Source organism: Ptychodera flava, chromosome 4 (genome assembly GCF_041260155.1).
Source record: "Ptychodera flava strain L36383 chromosome 4, AS_Pfla_20210202, whole genome shotgun sequence".
Classification (NCBI taxonomy): Eukaryota; Metazoa; Hemichordata; class Enteropneusta; family Ptychoderidae; genus Ptychodera; species Ptychodera flava.
The window spans coordinates 6,149,589-6,172,438 of record NC_091931.1 but is presented as its reverse complement, the minus strand read 5'-3'; the positions used below and the strand labels follow the sequence as shown (position 1 = coordinate 6,172,438).

Sequence of the window (22,850 nt, the reverse complement as noted above, 5' to 3'; positions counted from 1 at the left end):
GATGATGGACTGACCTTTTCTACTGCAATTGTTATCTCCCTCGATTCAGCACAAAATTTTCGTATGGACTATTGATGCTGTGTTTACAGTTGTTACGTAGTGGTAAATCCTAGTCGTATTTAAAAATGCTGCGTAAACAGTCACTGAATAAATTTTGCACGCATTTACGAGCACTGGATTTACTACCGTTTTTAATCGAAAACCGTCCGTATACGCACATGACAGTTGTGACAAAAACAACACAAAAAATCTGGCGTACATTGTTACTGCATTACTTTGACAAAAAAATCACCCAAATGCCGAACGGTGATCATATGAACTCTGCTGCAGGTTTCTGGACTAAACGACCCCAAACCGACCGGGTCCCAGTCAACTGTGCCGGGCTCGACGTCTACTCTATCAGCGTCAACTCAAACTTTCACTCCAGAAAACTTTACCCCACAAACTGGGAATATACTAAATTTACCTTGAAAAAATTTCAAACTTTGTATCGTATTGAAAAAATCTTACCAGGGCCACGGAGCAAATTAAAAAAACCAACAAACCCCAACAGAAACAGTGGAATGATCATTAGTGTGCAAGGTCGCTGTATTATATGTCAGGGTGAAAAAATCTAGCTTTGAAATTTTTGGACTGTACAAACGGCGGGGCAGAATTAGACAAGATTACGTGTTACCGCCGATGGTACATAACGTACTGTTGATAGCAGGTAGTTCGGTGTCCAGTGAGAACACGATTCCGAATATATCACGGCTGTTGATTTGAGCTGCCTCCGATCGAAAATTTTCAACACAAAGACATGATATCAATAATTTTGCGAGATTATAAGTACCCGCTGTCTTCTCGCCAAATAGTTGTGATCAAGATCATTATGATAGAAGCAATCGACCGCCGAACACCTGCTTGCTGATCTTATACACAACGTGTAAAAATTGATTATTCCTGCTGAGAAATACAACAGCAAATATTGCAATGTGAATTTCTTACTATCTTCCTCGCAATGGTTTTGCATCTGTGTTTATTTTATCACGGTCACTGGACCATTTCTGACGATTTTTACTAACAAAGAATCAGTTCACACTCATCGTGGGAACACATTGCAAAGACGTTCACAAAATTTTCATCACATTCATCACACTACCGTAATCGCCGCTTCAAAGACGTAGGAAATGTATAATGATTTGTTTATCTTGAAAAATCCCGAACTGAAGCCTCTTAATACAAAATGATTTTTCTTCTGAACAACTTCCCGACAACTTTACAATCACACGCTGGTCATCACATGGCGGTTGTAACCGTACATGTGCTGCTGCCAATGGAGAATCAAAAGACTTCAAATCAACAGTCAAAACGTACGGAAAAAGTATCAATATCCAAGCAATGTAAAACAATAATTTTGATAAGGTCAATTTATTGTATATTATAAAAAATCTCCAGACCACTCGGAACAGCGTAAGATTATGATCTCACTCATTCGAATACTACACTCACACGGTAGGGTAAAAATATGGGAACTCAGATCGTTATATACTGCTTCCGTCAAACGAGTCCGCTTATCTAAAGACGGCAAAAATGGTAAAAAAGACGGTAAAATGACCATAAGTATTATTGCTTGTCTCTGTAAATTTTGCCGACTATTCGTTAGTAGTTGTCGAATTTCTTGAGTTTGTCCGAACACTATTTCAGTGAATGACGTAAGTTTCAAGACACCCGAGTGCGAACGCAATATCGATATGGAGATAGCAAAATCAGTCACAGACAATCGAGGAAGAACATAAGAGTCTATTAATCTGCGATTTAATTCATCCTAGGTTACCATGAAAGTAAAAAAGGTAATCTTGTGCCCTGGTTGGGAAAGAAAGTTGATTAAGTTTTCAAAAAAACGTCAGCTAATACTCGAACAATTTAGTAAAAAAATAGCTCAGAAAAAGTATAGAGAAGAACGACATCACCGATCACGGCGATCTTCAGATCTTTTATCATGTTTCAGTCTGAACGGTCAACATTTGATGCTATAATCTATGTCAAGTGTCTCCTTTTGGTCAAATCCGACAGAGATGAATCAATCACGATTTAGTTTCATCGCCCCAACCCGACAGGAAATAATGAAGCTCATGGGCACCTGTATACATGTAATCGTGGCATGAACGTATCCCATGCCTGTCCACTGCATGAGCCATTGACCGTGCATCGCGAGCAAACAACGGTTTTGGATGTCACGAGAGCATTTTTTTTCGCAGTCTGTGAGCGGTTGAGTGGTTTGGGTAGGCTGCATACATGTAGATCGGAATCGAGTTGATTTCGGCGGAAAACAGTTAGAAAGTAGTTTTTCGTGCTCCGTCCAAATTGGATCCGCATGTTGCCGGTTTTGTCCATGGTAATCAGCAGAGCTGTGGTGGGAGGCCGTATAACGCCGGGAATACACGTCATCGTACGCAGGGCTATGCCACAACATACTTCCAAAGGCGATCTATCGTAAAATATCGTACTGCAGGTCAACAAAAATAGGCCTACAGGTACACATATCAACGAACAAAAAGGGAGAGGCAATCTGCTTGAAACCATGAAGTAGTCCGTTTGTGTCTGAATTCATTGAGGCGCGTGTTCAGTAACCGTTGGTCAAGTTTTTTCGTTCAGTAGTAAGAATCGTTTATTCATTGTTGACATCGTAATCGATCCGATGTACACAACAAATGTTTGATCGTTTGCACCTTTGCGCGTCCCCTCGTGATTGGCAGCTGTTTGAATGCTTTCATCTATTGTTCGTTGGACGCTTCGAACACAGCATCGAAGCAGTTTTGGCATAAAAAATCAACTTAAAATGAAAAAATGAGAGAATTTCGCCAACAGGGTGATGCCAGAAGTATTCACAAAACGTAATATGTTGGAACAGTGCTTTAATTTACACCATGGTTGTTGAAAGATCCAGATTTTCGGGAGCATTCGTTGACGTTGTTACCATGTGCCACTCATGTTGGATTATGAATCCCCAGGGAGATAGGGGGTATTTATAGGCTCCCCCTGCCTTTAAGTGCACAGGATCTAGGACAAAACTGAACTGTTGTGAATTCATCCTTTATATTATCATAGAAATGTATAGTTTAATTAACTTGAGTTCAACAACCATTTGGACATTTAACCATACCATAATGACATGCTACCCATCCAAATTTAGCAATACTATATGGTCGGAGACTGGTCATTATGTGAGCTGTTATATCTACACATTGTAACATGGGCTCAGGTAAGTCAAATTTCTGTTAGAGAGGGGGCTACTCAAAGTCATCATGGTTGGCTGGGGTGTGACTCAAAATTTCGGAGTTTCTAATGTAATTCCTTCGACCCCCAGGTCGTAAATAATGATGGCTCCCTAAACAGCTGTGAACGCCTGAGTCAGAACGATCGGGACCAGTATACGCACGGCTGTATCTCAGCGAAAATTTAGAAAAATACAATGGAGCTACTGCTAAGAAATTTACAGACTCTTGGCTCTTGATGCATCAGTTTTTGAGCTTTTATACTGGTAAAAAGGCATTCTGAATACAGCGGTAAATTTCCTCCCAAACGCGAAAGGATAACACGCGGGCATTCTGCAATGGACGCTGTCAACTTTACCTTGCTGCAGGCCCCACACCAATCTCGGCCCGGCCCCGCTGCACTTGTACAGTCTACTACCTCCATGTAGTACAGCCTTACAGGACAAGTAGCCGGCCAAACACAAAAAACAACACCGCAGTGTAAAATCCGTAGCTCAGAACCATTGATCATAAATTTTCAGAACCAGTGATGTTTAAAAGTTTTGTATTGATCACTTCATTTAGGTTTATGTGAATGACTTTCGCGTGAGGCGGGCTGGGCATGCAAACCATGCGATTCAGTATTACTTATGGTCTACTTTCACATACTGAGGATGTCATTTTAATCAAAAATACGAAAAAAATTGTTAGAAGTTACAAATGCTGGGGCTTTAAGAGAGAAAATTCTCACCAACAAAAAACAAGTGAAGTGTGAATGGATAAATCTTTCTACGGGCTGTGATTTACCAGTAGTAAACAGAACGCAATTTCAATCAAACAATACCACAAGTGTTGGAAAAATAACATATGTCACGACTGATAGTGTTAAGTCACAAACAGTTAACAATCCTTTTATGGACCACAACTATGGAGTAAAGGTTAGGTTAAAGAGAGCATATTCACAAAATGAAACAAATACAAAGGAAATGTGTAAAAGAAAGTGCAAGAAGTCTTGTCTTTACCCTGAAGATGAATGGGTAAAATAATACATAAATTCACATGACTACCCTTTTTGACAAGTCTTGTATATAACTACCGTAGTAGCTAAAGAGACTGCATTTTACTTACCAAAGATGAATTCATTCATGTAATTTTGCCTCTTCACATGCTACATGAGAAAGGAGAATGTAATGAAATTATGCAAAGTGCATGTATGTGTAGATACAGTATATTTAAGCAATAAATCACACCAAGCTACGGTATACCACGAAATTTTGACCAGTTCATCAGACATATATGCAAGAGCGGTAGTGCATATATAAAGTGAACTAGTCAAAATCGAGTGGTATACCGTCGCTTGGTGTGATTTATTGCTATTATATCATTATCTGTGTATTGAAATTCAGGCGTGGAACATCAAAAATGGATTTTGGTCAAGCTGAGAGCTCGCGCGTATGCCAGCCGTGGTATATCGCCAATATACCATGGTTCTTTTCGCATCTCCACCAATCAGATCGCTGTATTTGTGCCATCAATATACTGATATGATATATAATTAGATCTATTATTGAGAACAATAGAATCAAACTTTCTGTAAAAACATGTACTGAATTCACAGTTTGTAACAGTTTTGTCTCATACGTATTTGTATAGAACGTAGAGTCTTAATATGAGTGATGCATGACAGGTTCATGCCCCCAGTTGTTGGGCGTGAACCTATGGAGTGACTGGAATGTCCTAGCAATATGCGAATTCATTCAATTGCATAATTTTGCAACAATTTTATTCTGTTGTTCACCGCTTTGATTTCATGGCAAGTGGCTCTTTACTTGCCAAAATCCCTTGCAAATAGATGTAAAATGAACAATCTCTACAGGGACTCAGTGATGAGAGGGTTGCAGGAGAAATAGTATATCATAAATCTTATATTATCATTATTATAATAATTTATCACAGAAGCACACTAGAATGTGAAATACATGTAAAGTGGATATTTTATAAGTGGTACATAAAAGTTGTATCAATAAATAAACACATATATGATAAATTTTAATAATTTATATGTATATTTATATATATAGATATACCATTTCTTTTCTTTTACTTCACAATTTATCTATACAGTAAATAAAATGTATAGTAAAGTACTTTATTTGAGACTAAATGTTAAAATGCAAATAAAATATGAAAATTTCATTTTGATTGTAATTATCTTTTGTGTAATCTTGTATATCACCTGCATGTTTGTGGACTCATGGAAGACTTGAAAATTTCCTATTAGTGCAAAATGCGAGGTATAATGATATTCAAATATGCAGATTATTTTAATGAGCATTGTTTCGGTATTAAAATTCTATGCTAATGACCCTTAATCAATGTGGAATATTCATGTACCTCGGATCTTGCATTTTATAAAAATTTCTGTAATTAACTTACATGTCTAACATTGAAGAGCTGAGCGAGCCAGGATATCATGACAATGCCAGAGGTTTGCAGAAACTTTGGCCAGAGTCATACAAAAATAAGTATGACAAATGTAGATGGACTGACAGAAATAGCCACCCACTGATCCTATTTTGGACTGGTAATGATGTGTTTTGTTTCTGTTAGTCTATATATGTACACTTAAAAACTATCTACTGTTGATATACCCATCAGAGTGCTCAATTCAGGGTTTTTATCTACTCGTAAAGCCTTGGTCACCAAATTCCAGAAACGAATGACAGTACTGTCCAATCAAAAGTGAACATGTCATATTCTGTAGACATCTGGTACGTTTTAATATTCAATTTGGTAACACAGCAGAAACAAGCTGCAACACAAAATCTGGGCTAATGTGCAGCGCTGAATAAGATCTGACCCAATTGGGTAGCTGAATCTTACCACTATAATGAAAACAATAGACTCCCTAAGTGGCTCTGAATAGTGAAAATGGACCAATCAGGGAAAGAGCTTATTCAAGCTGCACATCAGCAGGAAAATCTACTGTGGTACAAACATAAACTAATGTGCCCTAGGGCATTTATAGGATGTACCATTACATTGGAAGGCTATTTCACAAAAAAGTTTTAATTCATATCCTAAACATGTTACATTAACAAAGGGGACGGTTGACGTACACACATTGAAAACGAAATATATCAGTTAGGGGCGATAGTTTTTAAGTCGGATAAAACCCTCGTACTCGGGCTCTTCTGGTATATAAAGTCCAACCCTACGATAAAATGTCTCGGCCTGCGGCCTCAACATTTTATCGTTGGTTGGACTTTATATACCAGAAGAGCCCTCGTACTCGGGCTTTATCCTATACATAAGTTGTCAGATCTGAAAGGGTTAAAAACAACAAAAAGGATAAATGGCATCTAAAATAAGTCACACTATCACCCTATTCAGTGTTTCCTTGTCCTATAGTTGGTTCCTGTGAGATCAGACAATCCTTTCCCAGAATACACCTGTTCAAACATCCTAACATCAAGAATTTTACTGCTGCACCCATTATATAGCCAATTACCCAAACCCCCTCCAGTCTACTGCCGCATGCCGCACCGGTAAATAGGACATAGCCTAGCTGCAGTTCCGTAGCTCGAGGTTGTGCCTATCGCTTTTGGGTTGGACGGCAAAACCAGTTTTACCGTCTGGTTTTGCCATCCAACCCAAAACCGACAGGCAAAACCTCGGCTACAGAACTGAAGCTAGACATAGCCCAGATACTCGATCGCTGCGTGACCCTATTTACCGGGGTCACGAAGGCCTTTACTGTAGTCGTGCATAGCAGCTCCCTAAAATTTATGGATAAATCTTTAGAAACAATGTACAAGATTAAAAATTTGTGGAGACTTACCTTGTATGATGGGGTATCAAGCTGTACACTCGAAATTTGTTTCTAACGATCGAAATGCCTCATTCGGATGGATTTTCGAGACAAAACAACAACTTTGGGAGCGACATCAGGTAAAAAACTGATCACCGGAAGTTGACATTTTTTCACTCATAAGGTCAAAATAAAAGAAAAGAGCGCATAGAAATAGTCTGCAACATAAAACCCGTGACATTATCAAAACATTCCTGCCATGTATTGGAGGAATAAAACGTTACTTTCTGTTTTGGCAGGTGAAAACAGGCACATACTCGTCACACGCAACTCCAGACGAGACGTGCGCCCCTGTGCGATCAGCTGATTTGACCTCTGGCGTCACCAAACTACATAGCATAGGTCCGCGCGTACGCGAGCGAGTTTTCTCCTCCCTCCTGCTTGAAACCCTTTAAACAGTGAACGCGCAGATACAGCCGCAGGGGATTGGTCGCCTGTAAACCTGTAATGTTACGGAACGGGCGTTCTGTACGGCTTTTTAGCGCACGCAAAATTATATTGTTCTCGATGGTAGATGTTTAATAATGCTAATATACACATATTAACTGGGATGATAATGTATGTTAGACTTTCACCATGCATTGAGAAGTAGAACAGGAAACTGCAGTTTTTTGCACAAAACGAAAATACTTAGAAATTGCCAAAAGTTACAGCTGATGGAACTTTCAACATGCCGGATTTCATTTATGTCAGATTCAGTACAAGGATTTCCATGTAACCATACACTGGAAAACCTACTACCCTGTTACCGTCTTAGGACTGGTTCACACAGCTGGTTCACACAGCTGTTCCAGCCCTGACAAGCTACAGAGACTACAAGCTATTAAATAATATCCCACAGTATAGCATAGTCAGAAAAATAACTAGCACAGCTGCATTTCACATCCATGTACCTAGTGTGTCGACAGTCCTGTACAATAGTTTTGCAAATAGTACATGCAACATGGGTTTGAAAAAATGAGCTTGAACATTTCCTTCCAAATCAACCCTGTAGAAGCAAGGTGTACAGTTCTGTAATGGGGGAAATTCCAACATAACTGGTACATGAATGTCTGCATAGGCACAATTGCACTGTGTGTTTACAATAAGGCTGGTACAAGGAGGTAAGCTTTTATGTGACCAGGGTGAAATGGGGCTAATTTAATTTTAAATTTAAATTTAATTTTGATTTAAAAGTCGACAAGTTTGACTGTTTGAATAGATGGGCAATGGAATTCCAAATATTCACAGCATTAACAAAGCTGATGATCTCTGACCTGTAGCTATTCTTAACATTGGTAGGTGAGGGTTACCATCATTAGCACAATGATACAGGTATTTTCTCTAATATAGTGTTCACTGCCTTTTAATGGCTCTCTAATTCTCTGCTAAATAGTATTAAACTCACACAAACATGCACATGATGCACGACAAATAGCAAGCACATTGATATTTTGGAGACCTTTTTCAATAATCATGATCTTGAATGAAAAGTGACATATTTTAAATAATCTAATGTATATGTAGGACACAATCTGACTCAGCATTATGCATTCAAGTGTCTATGCACAGTTCATTACATATCAGATGCTCAACTGTAATAATTACTTCAGCACTAAAACTCGAAGTTGGTGAATGACTGTAGCTGTAACCTTCCAACACATTTGAGCTGTACAGTGTACAAGAGACTACATGCATCGCTTGTCTGCTGTGCAGTGTGTAAGAGAGTTCTTGCAGTGCTTCAGAGCATTGGTAGCTCCATGTTCAGAGGCAATGCATGTGTTATCCTAAACCCACTGAGCGATTTTGTGTTGAAATAATCTTTGTAGTTTGAGCTTCTGCTATGTAATGAACTATGTGCATAGACACTTGAAACACTGCTGCATACTCTGATGATTTTATTTTTCCCAAATAATGCTTGTCAACGGTAGAATCGACCAAATATGTCCTCACCAGAGCTTTCAGTGCAGGCTGTCATGGCGGCTGCCATCTTGAAAATACAATGCAACATGTTTTTTGCTCATGTAGGGGGTTTTCACGCTCAGCCCAATGTTCTTTTTGCTCATGTAGGGCATTTTCACGCTCAGCCTAATGTGTTTTTGCTCATGTAGGGTGTTCACATGCTCGGCTTAGCTCTCTATGGGAGCCCTGCTTTCCTGTCGGAGGATAACTTTCGAGCTGCATACCTACTGTTGAGGTTCAGATATCCGAATCTTTCGTGTTCGAAAGGCTTATCGATTTACAGAAAATACTAAACTTTTGTTATTAGTTTACATGTACATAACCCAGCACACGGGGCAAAGCTAAATACTTACCAGGTTGGAAATTTCTGCGAGTCGCTCTCACCAGCGGTCGCGAGGAAAAAATACGTCGGTATCATTGATCCGCCATGTTTATTGTTGTTTGTACGACTAGTTTGAAAGTCATAGACTTTCTTAACGGTGAAATTCATATTGCAATTCAATATTTTACGCACTAAGTCACCTGTGCATTTAAATACGTCCATTCGGGAGCAGAAACGTTTACAGACTTTCGATGGTGATAACTAGCTCCATGCCGTGACATGTCTCCAGTTACGAAGTTTATCCGGTAAACTTCGTAAATCGAAATCGACATTAACATTGAACGGTGATCGTGAAGCGTTAAATAAATGTCGGCAAAATAAAACATCAAATGGCTAGACTTGAGAGAGAGCACAGAGTAACATACACAGAGTGGCAACACCTATTGTTTAAGGCGTGAAGCGGTTACGTAAGCACTCCATGTTTGCCTCGCCTCACGAAGCTCTTGGCTCTCTTTTCCGAAGAGTGCCGACCATGCACCCTTCGGTAATTTTCGGATTTTCACCATTGTTAAGCGAAAGTATGTTCGACAAAGTTTGTGTTGTTGTTGTCGTGTGGTGCTGATCGGAATTGATGTGCTGGCAAAAACGGGAGTGTTTTTGAGCTTCAGGAAAGTGGGTGTCACCGTTTTAAAAATTCCTCTCATATTTTTATGAATATATAATGAGTGTGTTTGAACAAAATTTGAAAGTCTTTTATCGATACTGTCTGGTTTTACTCAATGGCTTACGGTCAGTCATACCGCTTTTACACGTGCGTCAAAAAAGGACATGTTTATGAAACTGCTGGCGTGTTATGTTTTGATTGGCGTGAAGCAGTGTTTCTGGCCTGAGAGCTCACAAAGTAACTATGGTTGCTACGCGACTGGCAGTACGATGCCATCTCGTCGTATGTTTCGCATAATCTCGTGTAATTATCAACCACAAACAAAGCCTCCAAAAAGTTTAACACCTTTGAAGCTCATTTTAATATGAAAAGCCAATAGTCTACCGAGACGACCATGGAACAAAAGGCATGCAAGTGTTGCCACTCTGTTTATGTTACTCTGTGGATGCACTGAGAGAGAGAGAGAGAGAGAGAGAGAGAGAGAGAGAGAGAGAGAGAGAGAGAGAGAGAGGTGGTTTATGCACTCGAGAACTTATCATGGTCTATAGGATGGATAGATGCAGTGTCGGTTTACACATTTGCGCTGCACAGATATCGAAAATGTACAGATACTTTCCCGAAATTTGGCTTATTTTATAACAAGAGTAGAACAAAACCAAAAGTGTTGAAGATACTCTTCAGATGCTTGATTCGCAAGTTCCTGAAGTTATACTATAATTACACAAAAAAGTCGCTGTTGTCTTCTGTTCAAAGAAATATGTTCTTCAACACCACGTTTCTTATGATCGGTGATGTTACATTTTATTATTTCTGTAAATAAGCTTATAGATTAATGTACCACGGTGTTAATTAAACGATTTCAAACCATAATTATTTTTAGTGAGAGAGCTTTTAGTAGTTCTGTAGACGAAACGATCGGAAATAGCAGAGTATCTTGGCAATGGCACGACGTCTACGCTATCGTTTAGCTGCAACGATTGTACAGTTGCAGCCCGCGCCCGGGCCCCGGGTAGGCCGAATTCGGAACGTAATAATGCCATCAGTTGCAGCTGCGTCGTGCTGTACCTTTGTCATTACAGTTGAAGTATACCTGTTATTGCTACAAGCATCGCGGGCCGCTTCATGAAACGTTTCTCAGTGTGCTTGTCTCGCCGTTATATTCAGTTACGTATAATCTGTTGTTTGCATGTCAACACATTGGCCTGTTTACAACCTCCTGTGCACACTAATCGTGACCGTAATTTACAAAAACATAAACATTCGATCCCGCCCGTGAATGTCAAAGGTTAACGGGATTAACTTGATCCCAGGTATCGGCGGGTGCCAATTCGTGAAAGAGTTTTATATAATGCCATACTATACTAGTCTCAGATATAATGAATCAGTTTTAATGTACAAAGTTCTGAATAACCTTGCTGCTGATTATCTCAATGTTTTTAGAGGTGTAAAGCAGATCCAAGTATGCAACACAAGGTCTGTAAACAGAGAAGATCTGTATATTCCAGGGCATAGAACCCATTTTTTCAAAAGGAGTTTTATGTACAATGGGGTTAAAATATGTAATACTTTGCCTGGAGAGATCAAATCTAGCTCTTCACTTCAAAAGGAATTGCAGTGCCATTTTTTAAAATAGTGGGATAATCTTACTTTTATGTAATTTTTTTATTCGTTTTAAGATTTTTTTTACTTGAAGCGTTTTTAAATTTTGGGTTTTTTTTCAGTACAAGTTTTCTTCCTGAATTATTTCTAATGTAAATATAGTAAAAATTTGTTTTACTCAACTCTGTGTGAGAAGAGCCTCAGGCTCAACAGTTTATCGAGTTTAAATAAAGTATAATAATAATAATTAATAAAGTATCACCGTAAGGGTATTTTGGGTCGAAAAGACCAAATATGATATCGATTTCACTGGCCCATGTTTCCATGGTAACCATTTTAGGAGTTGAAAATTTCAGTTTTTCTAATATCCCATGAAAAGTTACGTTGATTGATATGAAAATGATCTAGTGGGGAAGTTCGGGTCAGAGAAAACAAATGCCAGACTTATTTTAATGTTTCGAGTTGCCATACTAACTATTTTGGGATTGAAAATGTTACTTTTTCCCTAATTCCTATTAAAGAACTATTAATTGATGTAAAAAATGATAATAAGGGGTTTCTGGTTAGCACATCAAAAAATCGCACTCATTTTAATGTGAGATGTTTCCATGGCAACCATTCAGGAGTAACAACACCTTTTTTTTCAGAAGTCCCACAGCTTCAATGAACTGTTTTTAGATTTCTAGATAATTCTTATTGCCCCTAAACTTGAAATAGTAATAAAAATAATAATAATAATAATAATAATAAATAATAATAATAATAATAATAATAATAATAATTGACCATGAAATGTCAAAGACCGTTTCAGTGACAAGACGTACTTGGAAAGCTCCGTGCAGTGCCGATACCTTTCATTACGGAATGATTGCATGTGATTAGCGAAGCATGTCCTGCTTATCAGTGAGTCCGATGTAGACCTTGTTCGTGTTGTCCCCCATTGATACCTTGGCCTTGTAAACCTCGCCTTCGACTTGACAGTTACCCTTCAAGGGGCATGTAGACTTGTCCCAGCAATTACAATAAGCTGGTCGATCTTGACGTTGGTCCCCGTTTATTACTCTCTTACTATGTGATTTGATTATACTAGTCATACTCTTCATACAACTGCAACTCACTTTAATTGTGTTTCTATTGAAGATCTTGGTACGTCTTGGTACGTAATGGTACGTCCTGATCATACATATATATGAGACTGTCGAGCTAAAAATCCTTTCACTTCTTCTGTCTGATGATTGCAGGATGCATAAACTTAAGTAACATAGATTGTTACTTTGTACTTGAAGTAAATTTGTATCATTTTTTAACGCTCTGCTATAGCCTCCAGCTGCGTAATTTCCCTCCAGGACATCTGTATACTTCGAGATATTATACACACACACACACACACACACAACACACACACACACACACCTATATATATATATATATATATATATATATATATATATATATATATATATATATATATATATATATAATACTACTTTTATTTCTCTTAAGTGTGCACGTGACATTTTATAAAATAATTGGGATAATTTTACTTTTATGTAATTTTTTTATTTGTTTTAAGATTTTTTTACTTGAAGCGTTTTTAAATTTTGGGTTTTTTTTCAGTATATGTTTTCTTCCTGAATTATTGTCATGTAAATATTTTAAATTTTGTTATACTCGACTCTGTGTGAGAAGAGCCTCAGGCTCAACAGTTTATCGAGTTTAAATGAAGTATAATAATAATAATAGTAATTGACCACGAAATGTCAAAGACCGTTTCAGTGACAAGACGTACTTTGAAAGCTCCGTGCAGTGCTAAAATACTACACTTTTAATTCGCTTAATTGGATGAAGCACCTTGTGGCATCACATACTTTACCTCATAAATTATGTGCATACCTAACTTTGGCAATTTCGGCAAGCCAATAGAGCTTGAGGACTGACTTTTAGATGACAGGTATGATTATCAGATGGCGCTTGTTTTTTGCAAAAATTTACGTTAACAGGGTGACCCTGACCTCTATGATGACCTCTGACTTTTTTAATACCCGTAGGCCCCAGCATTACTGCTTGCAGCTATATTTAATGGGGACATGGAAATATATCCTTTGCACTTGGGGCTCATTTCTTAGGGAAAACTTCATGAAGTTTACAGGTAAAGTCTGTGTACACAATTTTTTGACCATAATGCCAATGGCTGAATAAAAATTAAAGTCTCAAAATTTAAGCTTTCCTACCATTTGCAAAACTCCGGGAACAAGTACATGATAAATCGCTTATTTAAGCAATAAAGTACGCCCAGCAGTGGTAAACTACGAGATTTGACAGGTTCACGACATATATGCACGAGCAATGGCGAGTGCATATATGGAGTGAACTTGTCAAAACCGAGTGGTATACAATCGCTAGGTGTGATTTATTACTATCATATCATAATTGTATTTTGAAATTCTGGCATGGAACGTCGGAAAATGGATTTTTGCTCTTGCTGAGAGCTCTCTCACGTGTGCCGACCGTGCTATATCACAAATATGCTACGATTCTTTTCACGTCATGACCATTCAGATCGCTATCTTTGCACCATAAATATACTGATATTATATAATACCTAATATTGCATTTCCTTGCATCGTAGCAGCATTGGTGTTATTTGTGCTGCTTCAGTCAAGACGGCAACTAAAGATACGTGATATTCATTGACTTGTCAAGCTTTTAGCTGTCCATTGTTTGACTGTGTAATGGTGTTTGTATGTATTTATGTAGGAAGTTAGGTAAGCAGGTATGCACGTATGTACGCACGCACGCATGTACGTACATTTATATGTCTGTGTGATTGAAATATGTAAATACCTTGATGGTGTCTAGGTCCAGGCCTTTCTTCTCTATTTCGTCCAAGTGGGTGATCACAGTGACTGCTGCAAGTCCTGTGTGGCAGTTATGGAAAAGCGCAATTTTTAAAATCAATGTAGAAATTTGCCTTATAAAAATATTCATTTTAGTGCTAAAAAGGCGATCTATCATATAAGCAGAACAAGTCCTGTCTAACAATTAAGGAGAAGTATAACTTTTGCCTTCCTTTTAGACATTAATATTTACCTCATGCCTCATAAAGATATTCACTTTAATGGTGAAAAAGCCTTCTATCATATTCAATGAGCAAAGGAAAAATATTGAGGAAGATGCCATCAACAGTATGTACTTATCTTTGTTATTTTAGACTTACCATTTGGTCTCATTATTTCTCTCATTGGGTTAAAGTAGAAAGTTAGGTCGCCTTTAAGCAATCGAGGATCAGTTCCACTTATAACGAATACGACTTGGTGCATTCTGTTTTTGATTTTCCCTTGCATAATATCTGAACTTTGTTCGGTTGTAAAATTTATTTCCTGACCAATTTTTATTGTCCCGGTTATTAAGTTTTTGAAGGCGGCTATTTCCTTACGGCCATAACTTCCGAAGCCACGAGTGTCGATCAATTTGAAGTGCCAACCACCAGAAACGTAATCCATGACACGAACTGTTCCTTCACCACCTTCTGTTTTTACATCAGCGGATCCTTTAATTAAAAACAAACAAAAAAAACATATGGTTATTGAGTACCATCTCTTATTCTTAATTCACTTTCACACAATTGTCAAGGCTGTTGATACTTAGATTCCACACTTGAACTTATGCTGGAGCAGTAACCAACCAGTTCAAATAACTTTCATTTCTGTCCAAACAATTTGACTTTTTTACAAAGTTCACATTTATGGCAAATAATAAATACTAAGGTGGCACAAAGGACGTCGGTGCCCCCGGGCCCCATGTTTTCTCACGTAACAATGTATCTTTTTTATCTCTTCTAGAGTCCCTATTTCAAAGGTCCAGCCCAATATTTTCCCAGCAAAAGTCCCACGACGTATTTTTGAATATGATAATGAAAATGAAAATCATCGAAGGATATCTCTGTAATATTTTCTTCTTCTTGAGCTGATGCGCCTCTAATTCAAGTAAAAGTAAGATGTTAAATTATACTTGACTCATAAAAACGTAATTCAAATCACGCATTGTGGTAGCCCTCATGGGATGCTGCAAACTAAAACTAAGATCTAGAAACTTATTCTGAAGTTCATCACTTTCTATTTTTCCCTAAAAGTCGACAACGGTGCCAGTAAAAGTCTCATCAAATTCTGGCACGCAAGAAAATTCATTCGCCAAATTAATGGCATCATATCTCTTGCCACTTCCTATTGGACCATTTATAAATATCACTGACGTTTTTTTGATCTCTATATCGTTGAATATTTACATTTTTATTTATTTTAATATTCATATATATTGATATACAATTGCAACCTTGCATATTTCTGATGTGATAAAACTTATGGAAAGCAGTTAAGTTAAAATGAATGGGTTAGGGAAAATTTTACAAGTTCAACTTTTGAAATATTAAGACCCTGTTATAGTTGTAGGCAATCTAGAATTGGTTTTTAAGGTCAAGCCTAAATATGGTTCCAAAGATCCAAATACATGTGATGAAATGTGTGTTCCTGGGATAAAACTGCTAACGTTTACTGATCTCATGTACCAATATTTAAGACCGCCTCAAAATCAATTAATATACAATCCTTCTAAAGAATATCAGAAGAAAGGCAGTGACCACAAATATATTTAAAAATTTCGTAATTTTTTAGTTGCGCATATTGATATAGAGGAGGAAAATGATGGTGTCAAGACATGGTCCCAATTACCAGCTAGAAAAATAAATTCTGCTTCTATATTTTATCATCTTTCAAAAAGTAGTAAGATACAAAAGGTGACATTTGGACCGCGCTTTAATTTACAGGTCATGTCATGATTAGTCATTCTTTCACCATAGATAGGGTTTATGTTAATTCTAATGTTCACTTAACACAAAGAAACAACACGGAGACAAAGGTTTGGTCAAAATCAAGGGCCAGGCACAACAAGTGGTCGTTGCCACATTTCCCCATGGCCGTTCACTAATTTGAATGGCCTCCGGGGAGGGCAGTGTGCCACCAGGATGCACACACCGCCACGTGGGGCATTGAGGTGGAGTGGCGGCCTGGACAGTGGAACAGGGTCCCTTTTTTACGGGATCCCACTGCACGTCAGCAATGTCCTGCGGGTACCCACTACAGGCCCATGACAGTATCCCATGGAACTTTATTGTGTTTAAGCTATCAATATAGAAGAGATACGTACAGTTCTCTTTATTCTAAGCTGATACCCTGCAGTGAAGTGCGCTTTTTTTGGGTAGGAGTTTTGTGATGTGAAATTGTGCATGGCGAAAGTAAAATGGCTGTTGTGTTGTGTTGACCGCACTGATATGTGCATGGGTAATGACATGGCAAGTAGTGTAGACAACAGTAATTGAGGGAAGGAGGTGGCAGATTATGTTATGTGTCGGGTACATATAGCGAGCGATAAGGCTAGCTAGGCGATGCGGGCTATGCATGTCCAAGGTTTTGGCCCTGTTCTCTGTGTCCTTCCCAACGGTAACCATGATTATAGCAAAGCCATAATCACCCGTTAACGCAAATAAACGACACAGAGACAAAAGATTTGGCCGAAATCCAGGGAGGATGGCACATCCAGGCGTCGTTAACTGGACCTTCCCCCATGGCCATTCGCAGATTTGAATGAACTTGCGGTAGCACAGCGTGCTGCCAGGATGCATGTACTGCCATGTCAGCGGCTTCAAGGTGTTGTGGCGTCCTGGACGGCGGAACGGGGTCCTTCACGGGATCCCACCACATGTCAGTCAACGTGCTATCTGGCACCAACTAGACGCCCATGAAAGTAACCCCCAAATTATGGCCAAACTGTGGGCATACATGGCTGTGGTGCGGGAGCATCATTTCTCACATTCCTGGCGGATTGCGGGATCGATGGTGTGGGAAAAATCGATCCCACACTCTCAGAAATCGTCTCAAACTCTGCAGTAAATATTACACAAGCTCTGATTGGATGATAAACAGTCTGTTTTGTTCCACGTGCAAAATATTATCCAATGGCATGACGAGTACACACACGGACTGGAACTATAAAGTAAGCGGGTCAGAGTACAGTGGCAGATGAGTTGTCACGATTTTGGATAACGTTATACACGTCTAATGTGAATTTAATGCATTTTGTGGTCATGTGAGAAAAAGAATCTCACACACCAAGGACCTGGGATCAGATTTCTCACACTCGTTGGGGATATTTTGTCTCACTCGAGCCGCAGGCGAGTGTGAGACAAAATACCCCCAACTCGTGTGAAAATCTGATCCCAGGTCCTTGGGGGTGTGAGATTCTATTAATCCCCCCTCGTTCAGTTAACCAACAGAAATATGTTGGAGACGACAGACTAGAGGAGAATGAATTCATTAAATACTCACCTGACATGATCACAAAATTAAATTCCTAACTTTCATGAACTCTCAATCATAAATTGGTTGACATATTTGAAATCTTGATGAAATTATCACGACCTCCAGTTTCAATATAATATATGATAAACTAAAAAGGGAGTTCAATGAAAGTGGAAGCAGGAAATAAATGATGACAAGAGAGCAAAACCAAATGCAAAAAAAAAATTGAGACCGTACAGAATCTTTAAAGCACGAGTTGGATTTGGAAATTATATCACTGAAATAAAAAACGTGAAGTTACGTACTTGTCTGACAAAAATTAGGATAAGTAATCATTGTCTTAAAATTGAAACCAGGCGTCTTAGCAAACACCCATGTATGAAAGAATTTGTGACCTGTGTCAAAAAAATGAAATTGAAGATGAATTTCACTTTATTATTACATGTCCTGCTTGTAAGGAACAAAAGATCCACTTATTTGCCGGGCCGGAATAGCTCTGCGTTATGTCAAGTCTTCGACAAATAAGTTTAAATTTACTATGGAAAAGGAGACCATGGGAATCATTACATTAATATGTATGGAGTTACAGCAAAAATATTATAACAATAATCAATGACTGTATTCTTTATCTTTTTTTCCTCTTTTGCGATCATATGTAAGTAGTGTCTTTCTTGCCATTTTCCTTGTATTTTGCAGTGACATTTCTGAGAACTATTATTTTTTCTGAGTTTGTGTAACCCTTTTGATCCCTACCATTGAATGATTTGTGTTGATAAAGTATTTACTGTGTGGTGTATAAGCTTAGCGTAGGAGATTTCTGCCTGGGTTAACAGGTCTCGTAGGCATAATTCAGTCTTGTTGTGTGAGCCATATGCCGTCTGCGACTCGGAATGACGGTTCCTCTGGGTACACAAAGCCGTGGTTTTCAGTTTACTTCCCATGGGCGCGGACAGCACACACACATAAAGCTCCAAGTTTGAGTGATACGGATGCGATACGGGGCAATACATCTGTTAGCACTATGCCCGGGGCGAGCAATGTGGTGTTTACATTGAATTCCATTGGCATTCGGGAAGTGAACTCTCTTTCTCTCAGGAACCGTAGAATACCAGTGTGAAGCTGGCCCATATCATGAGTTGTTGTTGTTGCACATGTAGTTGTGCTGGCGTAGGCATTCCTTGAGGCAGTGTAGTAGGTCAATCATGATTGGTGGTCACGGCCTGCGCACTTCTCCCGACCCTTCACCTGATCCCATGCAGTTCCATTGCAGAAGAGCGTGTGTCATTACGTCATAAACATACACATGTTCAACATGTTGTGCATCACCCGGCCAGGTACACCTTAATGGTTTTGTATGCTTGTCCTCATTTTGCCAGGCCCGTTAAAAAGAGTATGGCCGTCCTGGCCGTGATGGGTAAGGGCACAAGTCTGTGAAATGAGCAGAACTCAGCACAACAAGTCTGTCCTGCCTGGTAAGTGTGTGTTCTCTACATTTTAACATCTTAACATTTAACATTTCATTTTATCAGTACTCAACATACACTATCAGAGAGTGTTGTAAGGTGCAGTATTCTTAGTACAAAGTGGTAAAATTACATAATTACATAACTGAATTGCATCAGTAAATGCAGTAAATGCAACAGTGAACATACATGAGTAAATAACTTTGCAAAGTATCTAATTACCAACTTGGCATGATGTCGGGTGTCTCATCATGCATTTTCCAGATATGAACAACAGTTTGATAGTTGCAGTGGAATAGAATGCGGCAGTCATGCCAGCAATGCCCCAAGATTGAACAGGCGACACATATTGGGTGCATCACCTTCCATGCAATTAAGGCTTGGAAAGAACCTTGCCAGGTTATGGTGAACCAGTGACCTTTCTGGTAACCACAAAATCCGACCATGCCCGATGCATCAGTGTAGAGGTCAAGTCATGAGAGAGAGTCTGCATAGTCTCGAGTAATGAGGCGGTACCGTTCCATATAAGTAGGAAGTAACACCACCACTTTGCGTCGAGGAAGAAGGCATCTGATGGCATGACTGTGGCACTAAGTTTTACGTGGGGTTGCGCTTAAGTCAGTCATGCGGCGGAGGAAGATGCGACCTACTGGAATGCACTTGCATGCAAAGCTGATGGTGCCAATGAAGGATTGGGCTCGAAGAAGAATAGTCCCCGCAATTTGAAGCTGAGGAGGTGCCAGTCTGCCTTCCGCACCAGGCACAGGTGGAATGCGTGTTTAATGTCCACTTTTGGGAGGAGCGCACCCCTGTGTCAGAGGGTAGAATCAGATCACCATGCAATATAGTGTTTTTTAGCCATTTCGGCAGCTTTACGAGATAAGGCCCTACCCACCCACCCCCCCCCCACCCCCGTTGAACTTCTACTATCTAACATTAACCTCAAGAATTTCCTTGAGAACAAACCAGCGCCTTCAACATCTCAAGTTGAATCAATTGTATTTTCATAGCAATTTATTAATTGTTCTTTCACATCATATTTTGTGTATATTTATGATAAGTTTACACGCAGTGTATGAGACTGTAAACTTCTATCATTTGGATAACGCAATGTGATTACCATTTCTGTGTAAACATCGTGAAGCCTTTTCATCACAGTGTATACTTAGGTACGACTAAACAAATATCGAGCTACACTGTATCTAGCATGACGCAACATTTTCATTAAATGTGAAGTTTCCGACAGCGAGTGCTTGAGTTCATTTACACATAAATCCATAACGCAGATTCAAAAGAGCAAGTTCGGAGATCTGTTAATTGTCAAAACCAAATGGAAATTAAGTTTTCATCTCTTGCCTTTTCTTTCTTTAAATATACTCCAAAAATTAAATTACGTCAAATCACAGTGGATTGCGAGAGTTCAGAAATGACTATTGTGGAAAGTTGTGTTGTCTAAACTTGTCAATTACCCGCACACTTAAATGCAGACTTATGCTGAACCTTAACCCGAAACAAACCGGAACTTCCAGAAGTGCCGAAACTAGAAATTTTGGCTATATGAGGTTGATTTCACGCAAGTCAAATGTATACACAGAAAATATTAGCAATAAAATTTTGTATGCTCTGTGGAACTTTATTACCTATCTGAAACGTGCTTTCTGTGTATGACGACGGCCCATCAATGACTTACAACGATCGGTACAGACTGCATTAGTCGACTTACGTATTAGGCTTCCCTTTTCTTTTATTTTAGCTGGTTCTACTTATACATTGGTGAGATTAGCAGTGTAGAGAATTTCACCTAACAATGAATAAAGTTTTAGGGTAAACTGCTGTCGACCATTCAGAGTTTGATTTAAAGTTAGTATGACGCGAAAATATCTCCAAAATCATGTGCGCCAGTATTGCTGGTCGAGCGAAACCTTCTGAGTGCCTAACTCCACTATAGACTGTAGTCGAAACTCTCTCATTACACTACGTCGACAACAACCGGCACTGTCCTATGCTACGACATGGGTTTTAGTTTGATCAAAGAGGGCCTGTTGTTTGATAAAATCGGTACTGACTTTGTGTAAGACAATAACACAAAATGAATTTTGACACTTAAAATAACACTGGACAATCACTGTAAAGCTAAAAAGATACATTTTTACGACTAAAATTCCGCGCTCTCGATTGCCATAAACAGATAATCAAGGTCGATTTAGATTTATACTCACTTTTTGAGTAAAAAACCCTAAAACCAGTGTTTTTGAGTAAAACAACCGTATGCCTACTGTTTTTGAAAAAGTAACAATTTTTCTGAACTAGTCGGTGACCGAGTTGATAAAAAATACCACATGTCTGGTGTGTGACCTCTTCTTCTGTGTGAAAAAGCGTATTGAAAATACGTGTCAATGAAACTGAGTCGCATCCTTAAATTTCGATGATGCTGATTATAGTGATGATGAAACCCCTTTTATCGGCAATCTCCTTACAGAAGCCTACCCTTTTGTGGATGACAGCCAGCAAGTGGATCAGATAACTACACAAAGAGTAGAACTTAAAAAACAAACGGCCTACAAATGCATAAAAGAGATGAGTGTCACTGGTAAGTCAGCACTAAATGATTTGCATGTGAGTGCTGAAATCAAGAACGGAAAACTGAATTAAAACAATATTAGCCTTGAGAAAGAGAAAGTAGGATTTGTTGCGTCCTCCATAATAAAGAAACAAATGTTCGGTGGTGGCAGCGGCTTTCGTACAGAACACGACTATATAAGTTCTATATTACCTTCTGAAGATGTGTTACAATTTAAAGTGCAAACAAGGAACTGACAGAGATACAAGATGATTCTAGTGGTAGTGCTGATAAAAAAACTATTGAATATACGGCTAGTTTTCAATCGGATTCGAACCCACAACATACGGCATCAGTCGCCTAGCTGTACTGAGAGGCCACAGACAGAACCGCTCGGCTAAATCTCCACTCCCAAAAAAGAGTGGTAAAATAGCCGGCTAAATTGTTACATTTTTCTGACTGAGACCGCTCAACACGTTGTTTTCTATTGAAAATAGAATTGATGAGTGAAATAATCTAAACTCTGACCATATACAGCCTTTGATGAATTAGAGATGGCAAATATGCGTATTAATGGTCTTTACAATGAAAGAGATAAAATTCAGTCAGAAGTGGGAGTTACGCCTGTAGTCAGGTGGCCAAATTTGGAAATGCTCTTCAAAAGTGTCTCAGATTTTTTTTATCTTGCTTAGTTTTTTTTGAGCACATGTGGGGCAGGATGCGCTTACTATTTCCGAAACACCTGACATAACTTCAGCTCATGATGAATGGGGGGAAATGACCAACATAACACACCCCCTCTTCAAAAAAAGAATTTTTTTCAAAGAAAAATCTTTCTTTT

At 38.8% G+C, this 22,850-nt stretch overlaps 1 protein-coding gene across 1 annotated transcript in view; it reads right to left on the bottom strand.

Annotated features, from left to right (window-relative positions):
* The window catches only part of LOC139130789 (interferon-induced protein 44-like), a 164,618-nt gene that overhangs the window by 96,068 nt on the left and 45,700 nt on the right, over positions 1–22,850 (bottom strand). The window contains exons 3-4 of the mRNA XM_070696580.1: positions 14,851–15,183; positions 14,478–14,551 (exon numbers count right to left, since the gene is read on the bottom strand). Of these exons, the coding sequence (XP_070552681.1) occupies positions 14,478–14,551; positions 14,851–15,183 (407 nt within the window). The remainder of the gene's footprint in view (positions 1–14,477; positions 14,552–14,850; positions 15,184–22,850) is intronic.